The sequence below is a fragment of the Ovis canadensis genome, chromosome 2 (assembly GCF_042477335.2).
Source record: "Ovis canadensis isolate MfBH-ARS-UI-01 breed Bighorn chromosome 2, ARS-UI_OviCan_v2, whole genome shotgun sequence".
NCBI lineage: Eukaryota > Metazoa > Chordata > Mammalia > Artiodactyla > Bovidae > Ovis > Ovis canadensis.
Window position 1 is genome coordinate 30,327 of NC_091246.1, and position 21,389 is coordinate 51,715.

At 49.2% G+C, this 21,389-nt stretch overlaps 1 protein-coding gene across 1 annotated transcript; it reads left to right on the top strand.

The window, feature by feature from the left end:
- Positions 1-1,234: 1,234 nt before the first annotated feature.
- LOC138434490 (histone-lysine N-methyltransferase PRDM9-like) lies at positions 1,235-14,576 on the top strand. The gene is made up of 11 exons (XM_069579338.1): positions 1,235-1,309; positions 1,704-1,827; positions 2,131-2,238; positions 6,427-6,473; positions 8,263-8,419; positions 9,228-9,329; positions 9,546-9,817; positions 10,404-10,471; positions 11,600-11,793; positions 13,465-14,432; positions 14,514-14,576. Exons 1-11 carry the CDS (start codon positions 1,235-1,237, stop codon positions 14,574-14,576), a joined length of 2,178 nt encoding a protein of 725 aa, XP_069435439.1.
- Positions 14,577-21,389: the final 6,813 nt, after the last annotated feature.

The following is a 21,389-nucleotide window of genomic DNA, read 5'->3' on the forward strand; positions in this document are numbered from 1 at the left end:
GAAAACGGCCAAGATGCACCTGCGCGCTGGAGGCTTCCTGACAGACACGCCCCCAGAGCAGCCAATCCCTGAGCAGTGGGGCGGGGCCTCCATCGCGCTCCGCACCCTCCCGGCGCCTATTGGCCAGACTGCCTCAGTCGCAACGCCGATTGGTCGCTCGTGCCTGACAGGGTACAGGCCGGCTGCTCGCCCCTCACTTCACCTCAGCGCAAGAGGACTGGACGTCGCTGTGGTGCTAGCGGGCCCCAGGCCGGGTTGGGCAGCGCCGCAGGACAGCGGGGAGACTGATGGGAACGCACCCTGAACAACCCTCATAAACCCTTAGCCTGACGGCTTCAAATTCCAGGGTGGGAGGCCCGAAATCCCGTCAGCCTTGAGGAACCCGAGTCCTAATCTGAAGGAAGCTTGCGTCTCGTCAGCTTCAGGGACTACAAGTCCCTTTACCCCCAGAAACACCGAATCCCCTAGTGCTGTGACCCTCAAATACCTAGAGTAACCCCAGTTCCCCTCAGCCTGAGGCACCCTAAAAATAGCACCCGCAGAGAGACCAAATTTCCTTAACCTCAGAGACCCTGAATACCTCAGCCTGGGAGCTCTTAAAACTCTTCATCCTCAAGACCCCAACTGTCCTGCCTGTCACAGACCTAAAGCGCCTTAATAAGAAACCCCCAATTTCCTCAGCCTCAAAGATCCCAAGTTCTCTCACCCTGCGCATTCTACATCAGCCTAAAGATCCCCAGTCCCCTTTGTCTGAAGACCCCAGTTCCTTCAGCCCGTGTGACCCAGATCTCCTCAAGCCAAGTGACCTGTCCTTTAGACTTAGAACCACGTTATGCCCAGATTTTTCTGAGTCCCCAGGCGGAGATCTTCAAAACCCTTCTTGGAGAAATATTCCCTCTCTTGCACTGGAACAGAGGCTTGATTTCAGCCCGATCCCAGTCCAGCAGTTAGGGGCTTCCAGGTCGCCTCAGGAATCCCTCCGTCACCCACAGACATGTCCCTCCTAGTGCCTTTCCTCGTAGGGGAACCAAAGAAACCAAATCTAGTTCACATTAGGCTTGTCTGTCATAGCTAGTCAGGATCTGTCCATCCCCCCAATACCCTCACCCCAACTTTCCGCTCACCTTCCTGCCCTGGACACTCCACCCAAGGAAGACAGACCAGGCTCTGGACAGTGGTCTGAGCTATCTCAGCTCCTTCTTCTTCCACAGGCACCTTGGCCTTGAGCACTCCGATGGCCATGAAGCTGAACAGGTCTCCAGAGGAGAGCACTGAGGGAGATGTTGGGAGAACAGAGTGGAAGCCCATGGTGAGAGGCAGAGGCAGCAAAGCTGGGCTCTAAGCCAGCTCTATAGGAAGGACATGGCGCTGGTCCCCGAAGGACCACAGACTGCTTGCCTGGTTAGCTGAGTGAACTTCTCTGTGACTGTACACAGGATGGGAATGCCTGGTCCTGTCTGAGATGGTGGAGTGGAGTGGGACAAAACAGGACAACTGCTTTGTGTCCAGGCAAAGTTAGGAAAATGCTCAGTGTTTGTTCAGTTAAGCAGGACACAGTCAGGAAGGAAAGTCTTCATCCCTGTCTCACAGAGCCCATCCAGTAGCTTCAGGCTACTCGCTGCACAAAAGGTGGAGGAGAAGACCCAGCTCTAAGGTCTGACTTATATTAGTAAATCACTGATTAAATCTATCATTTTCCTTAGGCCAAAGATGCTTTCAAAGACATCTCTGTATACTTCTCCAAGGAAGAATGGGAAGAGATGGGAGAATGGGAAAAAATTCGATATAGGAATGTGAAAAGGAACTACAAAGCGCTGATTGCTATAGGTAACAGGAAGTGCTGGGTGCCTGTGAGCCTGGGAAACATGAAAGAGATCTTCACCCTCAGGGTTCACTTAGCCCTCTCGTAGGTGGCTTCATTCGCTTACAGTTCCCTTTTGTGTGGAGACTAACCTGGAGGAAGTGTTTATTGTTTTGTACCAAAGGGAGGTTGACCCTGCAGTGCAGAGCTCACCTCTTGCCTTGTTTAGATTGTCCCAGCCCATCCTACTGATTTCCCTGACTTTGTGACACTTTCCATTGCTTCTGCGCTTTGTTCCTCCTTAGAACAAATATTTTGCTTCTTTCCAGGTTTCAGAGCCACTCGACCAGCTTTCATGCATCACCGCAGGCAGGTCATCAAACTCCAGTTAGATGACACTGAGGATTCTGATGAAGAATGGACACCAAGGCAGCAAGGTGAGGGGCCAGGAGGATTTAGAGGTGTCTTCCTGAAACCAGTCTGGGCTTAGGTCTCAACTATATTTCAGCCATTAGCAAAGAAAACATAATTTTCAGCATTCCAAAGTGGTTGTGGCTGAATATTGACATAAGCCTGAATGAAGATGACTGTATAGGTTTTCCACTGTAATTCTCAAAAGTTTTATGTTTAAAATTTATCATTCTTTTTAAAAAGAATTATTTTTGCTAAACATTCTTAATGGAAGGCAGTTAAAGAAACCTTAGAAATAAATTCACCAAAGAGATTTAATACTAATCTCATAATTGGTTGTTGGATTAAATCTCTTAGAAGAGGAAATGATTAACATAGTATGTCAAGATACATTATTTATGTAGGTATATAAAACAACAACACATGATCTTCTTACCCTAAGGTGAAATTAATTCTTTGTTTTAATTCTGGGAAAGGGTTTGAGAGAACTATTTATTCTCCCTGATCTTTCCCATATTTCACTGACCAGAGACAGCATCAGGTAAATAAAATGAAGTACACTCTTTATAAACTAGAAGTGAGCAGCTCACTTCCTCTTCTGCTGCTCAGACAGTTTAGAAGAGTTAATCTTCCTAGACTGGAGCAAACAATTTAGATAGTTCTACGCTTCTCCATCTATGGATTTCTGTTCTCCGAGATTTTTAAAAATTATCTATTTAGTTTTGGCTGCACTGGGTCTTCGCGGCTGCGCATGGGCATTCTCTGGTTGCAGTCAGTGGCTTCTCATTGCAGAGCACATGTAGTTTGTGACACACAGGCTTAGTGGCCCCACAGAAAGGGGGATCTTCCTGGGACAGTGATCAAACCTGTGTCCTCTGCATCAGCAGGCAGATTCTCATCCACTGTGCCACCAGGGAAGTCCCTCTTTTCCCTTAGGTTATTAAAACTAGTGAAAGGGACATGAAAATCAAACATTTGGTTGTCTGCAAAGGTTTTGACAAGAAGAGAGATTCTTCATAGGGAATACATCCGCCATGGTCCACCATGCCTCTGCGCATCTTTATTTACCTTAACAATTTCTGAGTGTGTGGTACTCTCTTGCTAGCTATGTACACATTAGTGTTAGTGGCCATAGTGTTAACTGCTCCATCGTGTCTGACTCTTTGCGTACCCATGGACTGTAGCCCACCAGGCTCCTCTGTCCGTGGGATTCTCCAGGCAAGAATACTGGAGTGGGTTGCCATTTCCTGCTCCAAGTGATCTTCCCAACCCAGGGATCAAACCTGTGTCTGTTGCATCTCCTGCATTTCAGGCGGATTCTTTACCACTGAGCCACCAGGGATATATATATACATATACACATTGCTGTACAACAAATCTGTAGAACTTTTCCATCTTGTGTGATTGAAGCCCTAACCCACTGAGGAATGATTCTCCAGTCCTTCCTCCTCATAGCCCTTGGCAACCACGATTATATCTTCTGTTTCCATGGGTTTGATTAATTTAAATACCTCATAGAAGTGGAATCAGGCAATATTTGTCTTTTTTGGATTGGTTCATATCACTCAGCATATCATCAAGGCCCATCCCTGATGTAGCATATGACAGAATTCTTTTTTAAGGCGTAAAAACATTCCAGTGTGTGCCTGTGTACATAACAGATATAAGAAGTATCTCACATATAATCTCTATCTGTTTATCCACCAATGAACATTTAGATTTCTCCCACATCTCACCAGCTGGGAATAATGCTGCAGTGACCACAGATGTGCACACTATTTATTCAAGATCTTCCTTTCACTTTTTATGGAATAGACTCTTGAGTTGGATTGCTAGATCAGACAGCAGTTCTAATTTTCTGAAGAAACTCCATACTGTTTTCTATGAAGGTTGCAACAGTTTACATTTCCAACAATCGTGTATAAGGGTTCCAATTTCTCCGTATCCTTACCAAACCTGTTACTGTCTTCTTATTCATATTGCCCATCACAGAAGGTTTCAATTTGTATTTCCTTATTGATCAGTAATGTTGAGCATCTTTTCATATATTTGCTGGCCATTTGTGTGTCTTTGGAGAAATGTCTATTGAATTCCTTCTCCCGCTGTGTTAGTCAGCTCAGACTGCCGTAACAAAACAGAGCGCATGCCTTAAACCACAGAAATGTGTTTTCTTACAATGCTGAAGCATGGAAGTTTGATATCAGGGTGCCATCGTGGTCAGTCAGGTTCTCTTCCTGACTTATAGGGAGGCTTCATATTGGTGTATGCTTGTTAACCCCTTATCAGATACATATTTTACAAATGTTTTCTACAGTCCCATAGGTGGCCTTTTCACTCCATTCACTGTGTCCTTTGCTGCACAGAGACTTTAAGATTAATGTAATCTCATTTGTGTATTTTTACTTTGTTACTAATACTTGTGCACTCGGTACCAGATCTAAGAAATCATTGCTGATTCAGTGTCATGAAGCTTCACCCTTGTTTTCCTCTAAGAGTCTTGTCAAGTCTTGCATTTAGGTCTTGAATCCATTCGGAGTTGGTTTTTCTTCATGATGTAAGATCTTCGTTATTTTGCATATGGATATCTTGTTTCCCCAGCACCATTCGTTATAGGGATTAAACTTTCCCCATTGTCTTGACACCCTTGATGAAGATCATTAGACCACGTATCCAAGAATGTATTTCTGTTTATTTCTGGTTTTCTATTCTGTTCCATTGATTGACATGTCTGTGTTTATGTCAATGGGCTTCCTCAGTGGCTCAGCAAGTGAAGAATCTGCCTTCAGTGCAGGAGACACAGGAGATGCAGGTTTAATCCACGGGTTAAGAAGAGCCCCTGGAAAAGAAAATGGCAACCCCATCCAGTATTCTTGCCTGAGAAATCCTCTGGACAAAGGAGCCTGGTGGGCTACAGTCCAAAAGGTCACAAAGAGTTGGTACGACTGCACAACTAAGCACACACTTTATGCCGAAACTATACTCTTTTGGTTCCAGTACCTTTGTAATATGTTCTGAAATCAGAGGCCTCCAGCTTTGCTGTTCTTTCTAAGATTGTTTTGCCTATTTGGGGTCCTCTGAGATTCGGTATTTAGTGTAGGATGGATTTTCTATATCAGAAAAAAATTCCATTGGGGTTTTAATAGGAATTGCATTGAATCTTTAAATTGCTTTGGGTAGTATGAACAGCTTAATAATATTAAGTCTCCAAATCCATAAACATGAGACACCTTTCTATTTACTTGTGTCAGATTCCTTTCAGCAATACCTTGTAGTTTTCAATGTATAAGTCTTTCATCTCTTTAAGTTTACTCCCAGTTATTTCGTTCTTTTTGATGCTATTACAAATAACATTATTGGGACTTCTCTGGTGGTCCAGAGGCTAAGCCTCCACACTCCCAATGCAGAGAACTTGGGTTCAGTCCCTGGTCAGGGAACTAGACCCCACATGCTGCAACAAAGATCTGGCACAAATAAATAAATAAAAATAAATATTTTTTAACTTAAATTTACATCTTGGCTATAGTTTTATAAAAATGAAAAATAAATAAGATTGTTTTCTTATTTTCCTTTTTGGAATGGTCATCATTCATGCATGGAAAGATATTTGAATGTTGATTTTGTACCATGCAACTTTCTGTGTAGGTTTTTTTGTGTGTAATTTTGAAGATTTTTCTGTACATAAAATCATGTCCTCTGTGAACAGACATAATTTCACTTCTTTCTTTCCAAATAGAAGCCTTAGTTTCCTTTTCTAACCTAATGCCCTGGCTAGGACTTCTAACATTATGGTGAATAGAAATGTTGAAAATGGGCATCCTTGCCTTTTTTTCTAGATCTTAGAGAAGTTTTCAGCTTTTCACTGATGACTATGATGTTAGAGGTAGACTTTTCATATATGACCTTTATTATATTGCAGTCACTTCCTTCTATTTCTACTTTTTTGAGTATTTTTGCCATGAAAGGCTAGTAAATTTATTAGATACTATATGGACATCAGATGAGGCACAGATGAAGTTTCATATTTTTTTTTATTTTAAGAAAATTATGTAATGCTCCCAGTGGAAGCATAGGAGTTGATGATACAGAAATCATTTTCCATTCCTCCTTTGGTAATCCTTGTCCTTGTCACTCTCTGGCTCAGAATTATGTGTCCTTAATTGAAATGCCCAGAGTTTGGAAACATTTACAAAACACTGATTCCCATAATTTTTTAGGTAAACCTTCGATGGCCTTCAGAGTGGAGCACAATAAACACCAGAAGGTGAGTATTTCCCAAATCCTGATGCCAAAATATCCTCCTTGTGGCTCCAGTCACAGGTGAGAATAGGAGAAAACACAGAGGTCCTGGAGACTGCTGCCTGCCTGTCCTGAGTCTTTAGCACAATGTCTGATATCATCACCGTCTTTATACTTAGGAAGAACAGCAACAACAGTAGGCTGTTCTGTTGTTACATTATTTTCACAATATCTCAGACTTTAAGCATTTTATGTGAATAAACTTACTTAAACCTTAAAACAATCCTACCATACCTATAAGTAGGTATATAGCTATCACCATTATAGATCACAAAACTGAGGTTAAAAAATGATTAACTATATGCCTGAGATCACAGTATCACTGGCAGTGCAATCTAATCCAAACCACTTTTTCTAAACTCCTTACAAAATGACTAAAACTCCCATAGTTCTATGAAGTTTATTCATACATCTTTATATCATTCATCTGAGAGATGTTTTCAACCTCGGTTCTTTTGTGCTGTGCTAAGGAGGGATATGCTAAGTTATCTGACTAAGAGAAGCTTAAGGACATGGTGGGCAGTTTGTAGAGTGGACAGTCCAGGATGAAGAAGCTTAAGGACATGCTGGCCAGTGTGTACAGTGGACAGTCCAGGATGATGAAGGTAACAGGATCCCTACTTCAGAGCCTCCCAGTCCAACAAGAGGAAGCAACTCACAACCCTGACAAGCCTCGAGCTTATGACTAAAAAGCAACAAATGAGAAAATAACTGAAAGACTTCACATAGGTTACCCACTTTTGAGTAGAAACTCATCTGGGCATCATTTCAAATGCTTATTCTTGCAGGAAAAAGTAACAAGTCGTTCCCCTGAGCTCTGATTAGGCAACTCTCATGTTTGGAATCATTTGTTTAGCCTGCCCTGTGTTGTGAGCTTTGAGAGCCTAGCCCATACCCGTTAATTTTCAGAAGTCCAGGCCCAGCTTAAAGCCCCTGAGTGCCCCCTGAATGTTTTGTGAATGAGTGACTCCACATTTAAACATTCATCTAGGAGTAAGAAGGTCAAAGAATGCTGAAGATAGTATCTGTGAGCTAGACTTCAAATATAGAGACGGTTGAAGAGATGAATTGATGGCAGGGATATACACTCACATTCATACTGTATTAAATAGCTCACACCACGATTTATTGAAATGTTATTAAATTTCATGTCCACTGTAACATTAAGAATGAGCATGTATACCAATTTATGGATCAGGAAACTGAGGAGAACCAGCTAGTCATACAGCCTTGTTCAAGCAGAATTGATGAGGCCAGCTACTTTAATTCCAAACATTGTCTCTAAGAGGACATGGCAACCTGCAACTTCCAGCTCGTTTTCTTTATTGTCTAAATGTGTTTCTCCGATCTTTTCTCTTCTCGATCTCACTGGTTTGTCACCTTATCTTCCAGATGTGTTTCATCCCCTCTGTGATTTTCCATACTTCCTCGTCCACCAAAGGGCCACTAATTAATAGAAAACCCCCCAGATTTCTCTATGAGCCCTTACCCTCTTCTTTCCCTGACCTCCAGCTATTCTTCTTGCCTTGCTCTCACTTTTATGCAGAAAGTTGAAGGGTAAGAACCTTAAGATATGAATTCTAGTTTTGATTCACTACCCACTTAGGTCCTTATTTTACACTCCAGTGTTCAGACGCCTCCTCCACCAGATGTTTCCAATTGTCAAAGTATTAGCTAAAGTCGTGCATGTGAAAACAGTTCATAAAGTCCTAAAGAACTAAAGAAATGCATGTTGTCTTTTACTCATGTGGAAGGCAATGTCCAGGGCACCATTAAGTAAGGAATCTAGTTTGAAGGAATTGCCAGGAGCAGCAAAATTGCTGAAGACAAGTGGCTCCAAGCAGGCTCAGAAACCGGTGCCCCCTCCCAGAAAAGCAAGGATCCCTGGACAGCACCCCAGACAAAAAGTCGGTAAGAGAAAATTTGGGGAGTTCCTCTAATTAGTTCCTCTAATCCCTGTAGAAAAGCTAGTAAGTATGGACTAGGTGTGTGGCGTGAATTTGGGGTAGGCTTGGGTTTAAGCTCGACCGATCTGAGACATGAAGTTAGCAGTGGGGCCTTGGGAAAATCTTATACATTTTCTGAGGCCTTGATTGCTCATCTGTAAAGTGAAGATAAGGATACATAACTCATGCACTGTTTGAAAGCTTTACATTAAATGCAAAAGTGCTGACATTTTTTTGAGCTAAAAGTAGTTCAGTAAATCCAGCTGTGATGACAGGGACCACGCCTTGTTAGTGTTTATGCCCAGACCTCTGCTCAATGCCTTACATGTCATGTGCCCTCAACGTATGTTTTCTGAGTACATGTGTCAGTGAACTATTTCCTAAGTAAGAAGGTGGGAAGTTAAACCTACTAATAGGAAGCGCAGGAAGCTAACACTGGACTGGGCATCTGTGGTCAGTGAGGAGCCTCAGTCTCCTGAACCAGGAGTTAAGGGGGAGAAACAAAGCATAGAAAAGGGACTTCTGGCGGCTGAATGGTTAAGGCTCCCGTGTCCACTGCGGGGGTGCAGGTTCCATTCCTGGTCGGGGAACTGAGATGCATAAACATGTAACATTAAAACATAAGATTACAAGAGTAAAAGTTTTAAAAATACATGTAAACAACTTTTAACAAAGTGTATAAATGAACAGGTACGAGATCTCACTTTCCAATAAAACAGGGACTAACTCTCCAAACCCCACCAGCCTTGCTTAGCTTCTGTTCTCCATCTTAGAACGCAAAAGAACGGAGACTGGAGTGAAGAGGTACAGTCTACGAGAAAGAAAGGGCCACATGTACCAAGAGGTCAGCGAGCCCCAGGATGACGATTACCTCTGTGAGTGCCCCCACTGGCCCACTCACGGAGAAGGGGCTATGAGGCCATGGTCTAATAACCTCACCTCACCATTTGGTCCCCCAATCATCCCCTTCCTCTATGATTTGGGGTGCAGGATTGAAGCCACATGCTGTGAGTGCCCCAGTTCTTTCTGAAGGTCTTTACGACCAGCAGCATCACTATACCTCCCCTCATCCCTGTTGCTCTCACCTCCAGATTGTGAGGAGTGTCAGAACTTCTTCATCAACAGCTGTGCTGCCCACGGGCCCCCAACCTTCGTAAAGGACTGTGCAGTGGAAAAGGGGCATGCCAACCGCTCAGCCCTCACTCTGCCCCCTGGGTTAAGTATCAGACTGTCGGGCATCCCTGAGGCTGGGCTTGGAGTGTGGAATGAGGCGTCTGATCTGCCACTGGGCCTGCACTTTGGCCCCTATGAGGGCCAGATCACAGACGATGAAGAGGCCGCCAACAGTGGATACTCCTGGCTGGTGAGAAACACCCCTGTTTCCCTGTTCTCTGGCCTTGAATTGCTTGTGTGTGGTGGGGGGTACTTCATGTCTACATGCAAGGATGCAGGTGGTGATGACACGGTCAGCAATGACACAGGCAGCCCTGTGTACTGTGTGCACTGGGCATGAACACGGGACTTCCATCTAAAGCTCAGAGGAGAGGTGGGAGACACTGGTCCAGGCACACAGGACCTCTCTCTAAAGGTCAGAGGAGAGGTGGGAGACACTGGTCCAAGCACACAGGACCTCTCTCTAAAGGTCAGAGGAGAGGTGGGACCACAGTGTACAGACACATAGGACCTCTGTCTAAAGGTCAGAGGAGAGGTGGGACCACAGTGTACAGACACAGAGGTGACTCCTCCTTTGTGGAGCCCTTGCCTTCAGTGAACCAGGAGACTCAGACTTGGAATGATGATTAAGCAGGTTACCATTTGGTCTGACTGGCAGTTGAATCCATGCAGGCTGAAGAGCACCAATGACTGCAGAGGGAAATAGTTCTTCTATTACTTCCTACCAAAAAAAATAAAATAGAGAGGAAAGCTTGTATCTCTTTTCTGACACTCAGATCACCAAAGGGAGAAACTGCTACGAGTATGTGGATGGGAAGGACACGTCCTTGGCCAACTGGATGAGGTGCGCACAGTGAGTCTGCAGTTTGTAGATGCCACTCTTCCCTCAAGCCCCCACCCCTTTCCTTCTCAACCTGTCTCCCTCAATAGCTTTCACATCTTCTTTCCTCTTTTCCCTCCATATCATGGTCTTTCATTTCAAAAGACATTTGAAGGGAATAAAAATATAGCATATATATAGTGCCCTCAAAATACAAATCTAGATGCTGAACAAAACTGGGGGACTTGAAAACAACTTGAGGAGTCTAGATTCACCGGGGACACTCTAACTCACTTAACTGACACTTGCCAAGCATTTTATGTTCCAGTTTAGACAGTGAACTTCATTACTGAAGCAGATCATGCATCCCATGTCCTTTTGGAGAACAACTGCAGACAGACACTAGCCAATTGATTTTAGGAACAGTAACCTTAATTTTTCTATCCTTGAGAAACTGCACAGCGCCAGGATAACCTAACACGGGAGACCTTGAATCCATCTGGGCAACAACCTCCCCAGGCTCGGTTCCAGTGAGAAGTGGGCCCTGAGGCCTCGGGAGGAATGGGGGGGCAGGATGGCCGAGAGCAGGGCCGTTCCCTGAGGGCTGCTCCTTTCATCAAGGCAGGAAGAAAGTGAGTAAACTATCACTCTTCTGGGTCTCAAGCTACGTCAGAGCACTCTCCAAGTTTCCATGGGAGGGGGAGGGCAAGTGAATATGACCCTGGATACATGTGGGGAGATTGGAGGAAAGCCTCGGGAGAGAAGGCAGGCTGGGGTGAGTGCTGAGGGCTGCATGCTAGCAGAGGAGCACCCTGTCCTGTGGAATGAAAGAGAACTTAACTCAGAGCTTAGGGGAGCCGGAGGCCACCAGCCCCATGGACAGTCCAGGTGGAGACGAGTCTGGAACTGGGCTCTGTAAAGTGGCTAATTAGGAAAGGAGAGAAACGCATTCCAGCCAGGAAGAGGGCTGGAAACAGGACCTGGAAATGGGACTTCGCGTGGCCTGGCCGAAGGCGTGAACAGAAGGTCCCCACGAGGGGCGGTGGAAGCCATGGCGGCCTCAGAGCCTGACGGCAAGGAGCTGGGCGTGGCCCGACAGTGGAGGGGACTCATTGCCTGAGGTTTCTTTCCCTTTCCCGGCCTCGACCCCAGGTATGTGAACTGTGCCCGGGACGACGAGGAGCAGAACCTGGTGGCCTTGCAGTATCAAGGGCAGATCTTCTACCGAACCTGCCAGGTGGTCAGGCCGGGCTGTGAGCTGCTGGTCTGGTACGGGGACGAGTATGGCCAGGACCTCGGCATCAAGCGGGACAGCAGAGGGAAGAGCGAGCTCGCGGCCGGGAGAGGTGAGCGCCACCCCTCTTCCAGCACCCCACCCCATCCTGGGGAGCCTCCCTGGTCCGACTCCGAGGCAGAGTACAATCCAGTCCAAAGTCAGTCGGGTCGCAATTAAAATGCCTCAGACTTTGATTCATTTCATATGACTGTTAGGAAAAGTTTTTTATATTAAAAATGTTTGTTCTAATTTTTAATATTTCATGCAGAAAACATGTAACATCACCTTCTGCTGAAAGGCTTAGAAGCTAACAGCAAGTTTTCTAGTGCCTACCAGCTCTCTCCCCGTACCTGTTTCTTCCTCATTTCCTCCCATTTCTAAGCGACACGTGTGCAGCGATTTGCATTCAGTTACTGTTCCAGTGTGTTGCCGTGTGAGTTCACACTCTGTGCCAGGCAGGGCTCCATGCACCGAAACAGACGGACCCACTGCCCCGGGGCAGCATGGGCTTCACACCAGACGGGGGCTGGTGCTCTGAGAAGAACCAGTGCAGGGAAAGCACCTCCAATCAGCGTGAGCAGAGGGTGGGGTGCGGCGCAGGGTGGTGGGCAGGGTCTCTGCAGAGATAACACCTGTGGGAAAGGATTCCAGGCAGGGGAGCAGCCAGTGCCGCAGTCCCAGGCCCGGGAAGAGAGGCCATGCCCGTGGTCACAGGAGGAAGCACAGAGGGAGAGGAAGGAGGCTGGACGGGACAGGGACGCCTCAGGGCCCGTGTCCATGTGCAGGCCCCAGGGGTCTTCCTGGATGACACAGAACAACCGTGCGGCTTTCAGCTGCAAGCGGCATGTTCTCTGTGCTAAGACGATGCTTTGGTTCATTTTTGGGAAGAGGCAGCAGTGGGGAGTCCCCTCAGAGGTCAGTTCACTGCCAGACATGAGGGGAGAGTGGGCTGGCTGAAGATGCTCGGGAGTGAGGGTGTGAGGCGTCTGGCTGGAGATGTATTTTTAAACAGGGCTTCCTAGTGCATGTTAAACGCACCAAGACTGAGTGAAATAAATGAGGCATGAATCCTGGTGAGGCTTGAGAAAGGACATGCCTTTATTTCATGATTCATGGGGAACTGAGAGAGGAGCAGTTTGTGAGCCAGTGGGGCAGCAGGAGCCAGAGGCCGGCAGTCGGTGGGCCCGGGGCCGCCCGGCCTCGTCCAGCCTGAGCCCGCTTCCTGCAGAGACCAGCATGGAGCCCGCTCTGTGAGCCAGGAGCCGCAGAGTCAGCTCTGCTCGCACCTGCTCTAACCACCCCCTGTGCTGCCGCCCACATGCAGAGAGCTCCGGGCCAGGTGCCCCTGACTTAATAGACCCTTTCCCTCCCAGGGAGCCACTCAGGAGGATTCCCCCTGAGTCGTCAAGTCTTATCTCTCAGTAGGGTAACACTCCTGTGGCCACTGTGACATGACTTTCCAGACACTTACACACAGGGAAAGGCTCCTGCAGAGCCACCTCTATCAGGAGAGACGCTGCCTCTGCGGCTGCTGGAAGGGCCCTAGTCTGGGTAGAAAAGGCCCTTGACACAAGCCTCCTGGATTTCTGTAGATGCAGAGAATAAGAATGGAATGGAAAGTGGACTGTAGAGACGCACCTGATGGGAGACAAACCGTGCACTGCCCACACTAAGATGATTAGTGGGGCGGGCCTCACCACGGCAAACCAGCCACCTGACCAAAAGCTTCCTCTCTCAGCAGAACCGAAGCCCGAGATCCACCCATGTGCCTTCTGCTCTCTGGCCTTCTCCAGTCAGAAATTCCTCAGCCAACACGTCCAACGCAGTCACCCCTCTCAGACCCTCCTGAGACCATCTGCAAGAGACCACCTCCAACCAGAGGATCCCTGCCCAGGCAATCAAAATCAGCAGCAGCGATATTCCGATCCACACAGCCCAAGTGACAAACCTGAGGGTCGCGAGGCCAAGGACAGGCCCCAACCTTTGCTGAAAAGCATAAGGCTGAAGAGGATTTCAAGGGCCTCCTCCTACTCACCCAGAGGACAAATGAGGGCTTCTGGGGTGCATGAGAGAATCACAGAAGAGCCCAGCACAAGCCAGAAACTGAATCCAGAGGACACGGGCAAATTACTCATGGGGGCAGGGGTCTCAGGGGTTATAAAAGTCAAGTACGGAGAGTGTGGGCAAGGATCCAAGGATAGGTCAAGTCTCATCACAAACCAGAGGACACACACAGGGGAGAAGCCCTATGTTTGCAGGGAGTGTGGGCGAAGCTTCGGTCAGAAGTCAAATCTCATCACACACCAGAGGACACACACAGGGGAGAAGCCCTATGTTTGCAGGGAGTGTGGGCGAAGCTTCAGTGTTAAGTCCCATCTCATCACACACCAGAGGACACACACAGGGGAGAAGCCCTATGTTTGCAGGGAGTGTGGGCGAAGCTTCGGTCAGAAGTCAAATCTCATCACACACCAGAGGACACACACAGGGGAGAAGCCCTATGTTTGCAGGGAGTGTGGGCGAAGCTTCAGTGTTAAGTCCCATCTCATCACACACCAGAGGACACACACAGGGGAGAAGCCCTATGTTTGCAGGGAGTGTGGGCGAAGCTTCAGTGATAAGTCAAATCTCATCACACACCAGAGGACACACACAGGGGAGAAGCCCTATGTTTGCAGGGAGTGTGGGCGAAGCTTCAGTTGGAAGTCAGTCCTCATCACACACCAGAGGACACACACAGGGGAGAAGCCCCATGTTTGCAGGGAGTGTGGGCAAAGCTTCAGTGTTAAGTCAAATCTTATCACACACCAGAGGACACACACGGGAGAAGCCCTATGTGTGCAGGGAGTGTGAGTGAATCATGACCAACAAACCACATTTTAGCCACAGGAGGATTACTGCAGCCACCCCATGCCTCAGCTCTAAGGGGGCCTGAGAGGAGGCCTGTGACCCATTACAGTCCCCAAGAGTATGAGGAGAGACTTCCCAGGTGGTCCAGGGGCCAAGACTCCAATGCAGAGACCCATGTTCAGTGCCTGATTGGGGAACTAGCTCCCACATGCTGCAACTAAGACACAGCGCAGCTGACTAAATAAATACATAAATAAATATTTTAAAGAAAGAGTGTTATCAGCACAGAATTACTTGATTAGATAGACCTTCCACTTTCATGACAGGAGAGGAGGTAGAAAAACAGCAGAGGGCTTCTTAAGTGTTCTGGAGATATTCTTGCCAGCTGCCCTCGTGGTTTTTTGTACTCCTAATAAACTTTGTCTCCAAACAAATCTGAAGCCCAGACCATGTACTCATTTCCCCCTTATTACTGACAGCAGTGGGGTCCAGTGGTAGCTGAAGCCCTGGGAAGGCATAATTCTGGAGCCAACTCAATTAGGTCACTGGACAGTCTGTTCCTGGGTCCAGGGAGAGGAATCTAGGGTTTGAGACAGACTCACCAGGGAGGAGAATCCCCAGCCTCCTGGAAAGTGTGGCCTCTCCTCCTCACAGACCTCGACTCTCCTCTGGCCCCCCCTGGCTGCCCTCTGACTTCCTCTGACGTCCGTCGCCTCAGAGTGAAGGCCTCGTGCACACGAGTGTGTGTGCGAGTGCGTGCCTGGCTCAGCGTGGGCCATCTGGTCTTTGCCGCTCCCTCAGGGTCATCACAGCATCTGGACTCCAGATTCGACCACAGGGGTCCAGTTCTCAGCCCTGCGCTCAGCAGCTGTGTGACCTGGGGCAAGACGCTCAACCTGTCTGTGTCTCGATTCTCATCTGTGATACAGGGTGGGAGCACCAGCATCTTGGTCTGACGCGTAAGCACAGGCAGAATTAGGCAGAGGCTGGCTGAGAATGCAAGCCCCGCCTTTGCTGGTCTCTGTGTTTTTTTCTTTGATCTTTTTTTATTTTTTAATAGAAGGATAATTGCTTTACAGAATTTTGTTTCCTGTGTGTCCTTCAGCCCCCATACCGTCCAGGTCTTCAGAGCTAGACAGGGAAGGGGCCGTTTAGGCACTCGGCTGCCCTGATGAGGGGGTGTGAGGTCAGGGGTGCTAAGGGAGGGCGACCTCCTTTCCCACCACTGTCATTCCTGCTGAGCTGGGCAGCCCCAGAGCCCCTCCACAGACAGGCAGGGCCGGCAGTCGTCCACCCTGCTGAGAATAGAGCCTGGAGCCGTGTGTGCAGGAAACCCCTGTCCGGCCCCCATCCCACCCCCACACGGAGGGTCCTCGAAGCCCACGCCACAGCTTCTCTATGCCCGGGCCTCATACCTGTGCCCACGTGCTCTGCTCAATGCTGCTGTGACCTTGAAATTCTTAACTAGGGAATACTTCATCCATACACTTCCCTTTTATGAGTGAAGTCTGATGGACCACGGGGTGCGCTGCGAGCAGAGCAGATGCGCACAGCACGGGTCCCGGGGTGACCAGGCTGCACATGGGGACAAGTGGACACAAAGTCCTCCCCTGGTGAGTGAAGGTGGGGACCGCACCAGGAAGCCACGCTTGCTTAGACCCAGAACTGAGCTCCGACCGAGCCGAGGCAGCGGCTTTCGTAAGAGCCGGCCACACCCTCCCCTCTGTGGATGCCCTCTGCCCTATCCTGATCCTTCCAGAAGGGGTTCAGGAGGCTGAAGTCCGCCCGCTCACCAGAAGACACCAAGGGGAGAGTGGGCCATGGGATGAGGGGGCAGAGGGTGCCAGCTCCAGGGCTGGGGGCAACGGCCCTCAGTTCCCTCCTGTGCCAGGCTTCCGAAGCGTCTCTACATGAACCGTGTCAGTAATGACCACCCACTGTTATTTTCTGCTTTCTTTCACGCTTTCTTAAAGGAACATGTTTGTCTGTGGCTTGGTTTCCCTACAGGAAGGGAAGCCACATAAACTCCCCATCTTCTGTGGCTTGAGGCGGGGGCCACGGGAGGGAGAGTTAGGGGTGATGCAGGCAGAGGGGCTTCACCTGAAAAACGGTGGGGACCCAGAAACTTGCAGGGGCTCCTCACCTGCACCTCCCACCAGAGCTGGGCCTGGAATCCCCTGGAAGGCTGAGCAGATCAAAGCTTCTCCCTCCCCTCCCTCCCCTCAAAAAGCTGACTTGTGGGCCAGCCCACAACACCCCCAAATTCCCCATCACCCACAGCCCTGCACAGGCCCTCCCTCACAGAAGTGGGACAACCTACATGGCGGCAGAGATGGTGTGTGACCCCAGAGCTGGGGGTCTCAGCTGACCTTGAGCAACAGGGCTGGTGCTTTACACAGCCTCCCAGCCCAGGGGGCTGCCAGCAGCCACAAGCAACTATCTGAAGCAGAGCTGGGGGATGGGGAGTGGGGATGTGAGCTGTCTGAGGTCCCATCCTGTCCCCACGATGGTGGCCAGGCCTCACCTGACACCGTGACCACCCTGCACGGGCACACAGGAGTGCAGCAGTCGTGGGGATGGACAGCCAGCTGCCTCCGCCTCACGCTCCACCCTGACCACAGCGGCCCCATGGCTGTACCAGCCCCTCCTGCGCACGGCTCTGCTTGGCTGCCAGGACTCAGGGACCCTGGGTGAGTCGGTGAGGGCAGAGCTCCAGAGGCCAAGCCTGTCTTCAGCCATCAGACCCACCCTGGTCGCCAGACTCATAGCCCAGCCAGTATCTGAAGCCAAGACGCCTTTGGGAGAATGACACCACAGACACTGACCTCAGAGCTCAGACTCCTGAAAACGTACTAAGAGATTATTTTTAGTCTGTTTTTAAAGTGGGATGTTGGCAGGAATGGAGAAGGGGAATGACTTCCTTGGTGGTGCTGCGGTTAGGAATCCACCTGCCAATGCAGGAGACACGGGTTCAATCCCTGATCTGGGAAGACCCCATGTGCCATGGAGAAACTAAGCCCATGCACAGCTACTGCAGCCCAAGTGCCTGGAGCCTGTGCTTCCAGCCGGAGCAGCCAGCGCAGCGAGAAGTTCCACACAGAAGCGAGAGAGCAGCCCGCATGCCCTGCAGCCAGAGAAAAGCCGGCACACCAGTGAAGACCCAGCACAGCCAAAAGTAAATAAATAATCTTTTTTTAAGTAGGAGGTTGCAGCATTCCCTGCTGGTCCAGAGGCTAAGACTCTGAGCTCCCAACACAGTGAGGCCAGGTTCAATCCCTAGTCAGGGCACTAGATCCCACGTGCCGCACCTGAAGACCCTGCGTGCTACAGCTAAGACCCAGCGCAGCCAATTAAATGAATATTCAAAGGTAGGAGGCTGTTCATCTGTCACCATAGAAAACTGCAACATTTTAGTGAAAGAAAAAAAACAAAGATCTTATTTTGCAGGTTCTCGTGGTTGATTGCAAAAGTTTTCTCATAACATGCAGCTGTTTAAAAAATAATTAGAAAATGCAGAAACTAAAACCCACCCATAAATGTGTAGGGAACACCAATTACTGCAGCATCTGGCCACCACACACGGGAACACACGTGTGTGTTTTTCTTCTGCAAACGCTTTCAACCTCCACCCACTTTCCCACCGGCCTCTGCTCTGCTCACCAAGAAGACTGCACTTTGGCCCCATGATTGGGGGGGTTTCTGTTGAGCTCAGGGAGGCGGGGGAGCAGGGCTGTGAAGGTGGGGGCACCGTCTGGCCTGCAGTGAGAAGAGAAGCGCGTGTGCTCCCCCTCTAGGTCTAGTAACTTCAGGGCCCTCGCGAGCAGCCTGGGAAGAAGCCTCTCAAACACCTTCCCTGCATCTCTAAGTAACAGCACGTCCCAGGTCTCAGGGTTCGGCTGTGGGTTAAAGCCTCTCTTGTTGGAAAGAAATGTGTTTCCACAGACAACCTGCCTGGATCTTGGCCTAGTTGGTTCTCTTTCTGGACGTGAAAACTGTTTCCACAGAGAATCTACCCAGATCTCAGCCTTGGTTTGTTCTCTTGTTAGAAACGAAACGTGTTTCCACAGAGAACCTGCCCAGATCTTGGCCTCAGTTGGTCCTCTTCTTGGAAACGTAACATGGTTCCACAGAGAACCTGCCAGATCTTGGCCTCAGTTGTTTCTCTTGTTCAACATGGAAAGTGTTTTCACAGAGAATTTGCCTGGATCTCAGCCTCCGTTGGTACAGATGTAACAGGTAGTATGTTCAGGGGTCAGGGAAGTTAGTCCTGAAGCTTCCTGGGATTAGGGTTACAGCGCCTCCTCACCTCCACCCCTTCCACGGCCATGGAGCTTTCTCTTCCAGAGGAAGGTGTTTGGCAACATCAGCCACAAAGACACATACTGAAGAGGAGAAAGGCCACGGCAGGCGGGGCTGGGTGTTCTTGGGGGAGCAGAGGGGCCTTGGACACTCCACGCTGGACCCCTGCCCCACCGGCGTCTCCTCCCTCTCGCTGGGCATGCAGCTTTCACCTCCTGGGTGCCTGCCAGCGAGGGGCTCCCAAGACACCAAGCTGGGGTTGGCAATGGGTGAGCTGGATGCCAGGGCCCCGAGACCCTGCAGCAGGTCAGTGCACTGTGGACAAGGACCGGCCGCACTGAACGGTTAGGCCCTGTGCATCCAGGAGACCCTCTCTGGACTCCAGGTGGAGGTGCTGCTGCCCCCAGTGCCCACCTGGGTCTCAGGAGGTTGAAGAGAGGCCCAGGTTGTCCTTTCCACCTCCTGCCCAGAGCATGACAAAGGCCAGTTCCCAAAAGTTGGAGCAGGGTGGGCAGAGTGCGTGCTGTCTTCACATCAACTCTCACAAGGATGAGGCTGTCCAGGCGCCCACAACATCACTCGCCCAGGTGCCAACTACCCTCCTTATTTATTATGGGCAGGGAGACAGGGTGGCTGGCGTGACGCTCCCTGGACCAGAGAAGAGACCCCCTAGGTTGTATCTCTTCTACCTCCTGAGACCCAGGTGGGCACTGGGGGCAGAGCACCTCCTCCTGGGGTCTGGAGAGGGTGTCCTGAGTGGACAAGGCCTAACTTCCCAGTGTGGCTTCTGGGGTACGGGCAAGAGGGGCACTAACTCCTTTTCAAATGTTTCAGACAACCGCTGACTTCCTTTTGGTTTTTGGTTTCCGATCTTTCTGATATGGTCCATTTTCAGAGTCTTTATTGAATTTGTTACAATATTGCTCCCATTTCATGTTTTGATTTTTTGGCTGCAAGGCATGTGGGATTGTTACCAAGTCCAAGCTCACTCTGCATGCCTTGCAATGGGCCGAGAAACCAGAAGCGAGGTGCCGAGGCAAGGGATACGACTTTACTCGGAAAGCCGGCAGACTGAGAAGACAGCAGACTAGCATCTCAGCGAAACCATCTCGTCAGGGTCTGGTTGCCAGTGTCTTTTATGGAACACGGGGCTGGGAAGGTGAGGAAATAAAGTAAAAGGCCATTAATCTGGCAAATATCTCCTGGAATGGCCAGCCCCGGGAGGAGATGTGTTACTTTCTCCCTTCCTGTAGCCATCCACAGGTGGACAGCTCCTGAACAAAGGCAGAGGGCCAGGGTTTCCTGAAGCAGTCCATTATGTATGGACAGTATCCCTGTAGCAAACAAACCAAGAGGAAGCAAAGTTTAAAGTAAAAGATTTAATTTGAAAAAAAATTTTTTTAAACATGGAGTCAGATTTTGTTCTTCCCTGTGGCAGTTCAGCACCCACTCCACAGTCTCATGGAAAAGGGGGACCTGATCGCTCTAACTGCTCTCCCAGCTGCCTCTTGGGGGAGTGCCCACCACTGGTGCCAGTTTTCTGAATGCTGAGATTTACCTTCTGTTGCTTTTTTGGAAAGTGCCTACCTCATATGTACAGACACAAAAATGTTTATAATCTAGGTGTTGAGAGTTATGTTTTATTCAGCAAGAATCTTTTAGTACTTCAAAAATGCAGGCAGCATCTAAAGGTAAGGAATTTAGCACTTTTTATGTCTGGGAAGATGCAAGAGTCATCTCGCTGAAATCATCCCCTTTGATACACACCTCACCATCTGGGGCCAGTATCCTGTCTTCTGCTTCCTGACTTTTCTCAGGGATCACCATGGGAGTGGCCGCAGTCTGGCAGCTGGTAGAGTGCAGGTATTCTTCTCCTTCCTGAGTTTCTTCAGGGCTCCCCATGAGAAGTGGCTGCAGCCTGATGGCTTCGAGAGGGAAGGTATTCTCCTTCCCAAGATTCCTCAGGGCTCACAGTGCAGTGTGGCTGCACTCTGATGGCTGCTGAAATGCAGGTATTCTTCTCCTTCCTGAGTTTCCTCAGGGTTCACCATGAGAAGTGGCTGCACTTTGATTCCTGCTAGAGGGCAGGTATTCTTCTCCTTTCAGAGTTTCCTCAGGGCTTACTGTGGGGAGTGGCTGCAGTCTGATGGCTTCTAGAGAGTAGGAGGGGGAACCTGGATCCCCATTGAGATCATCTCAGCAGAGAGAGCAAGCATGCCCTGTGACTCCAGACGATCTTCCAACACTCGGGGCTCAGCGTTCTGCCTGCAGGATCCACAACCACCAGCTCCGCCGCCATGCTCTGCACTTAGTTGCTATGTAGCCTTGAAACCTATGCTGCAGGAGACCCTCTAAATGTGGCATCCTGTCCAGCAAACTCTCAGTCACACCCTCCAAGCCCGACCCAGGCCCAGCCTCGCTGAGAGGGTCTCACTGGGGACCCAGGTTCCCCATCCTGCTCTCCCACATTCCCTTTGGTTCTGTGTGATATTAACTGTTTTTACAGCCGTCATAATA

What these genes read in the sequence shown, in the direction of transcription:
- LOC138434490 (XM_069579338.1), top strand. Translation starts at nt 1,235, where the DNA reads ATGGCCATGAAGCTGAACAGGTCTCCAGAGGAGAGCACTGAGGGAGAT. An exon ending in ATGGACACCAAGGCAGCAAG is followed by an intron (nt 2,239 to 6,426) that starts GTGAGGGGCCAG and finishes ATAATTTTTTAG; the next exon opens with GTAAACCTTCGATGGCCTTC. An exon ending in GAAGCTTCAGTTGGAAGTCA is followed by an intron (nt 14,433 to 14,513) that starts GTCCTCATCACA and finishes TTCAGTGTTAAG; the next exon opens with TCAAATCTTATCACACACCA.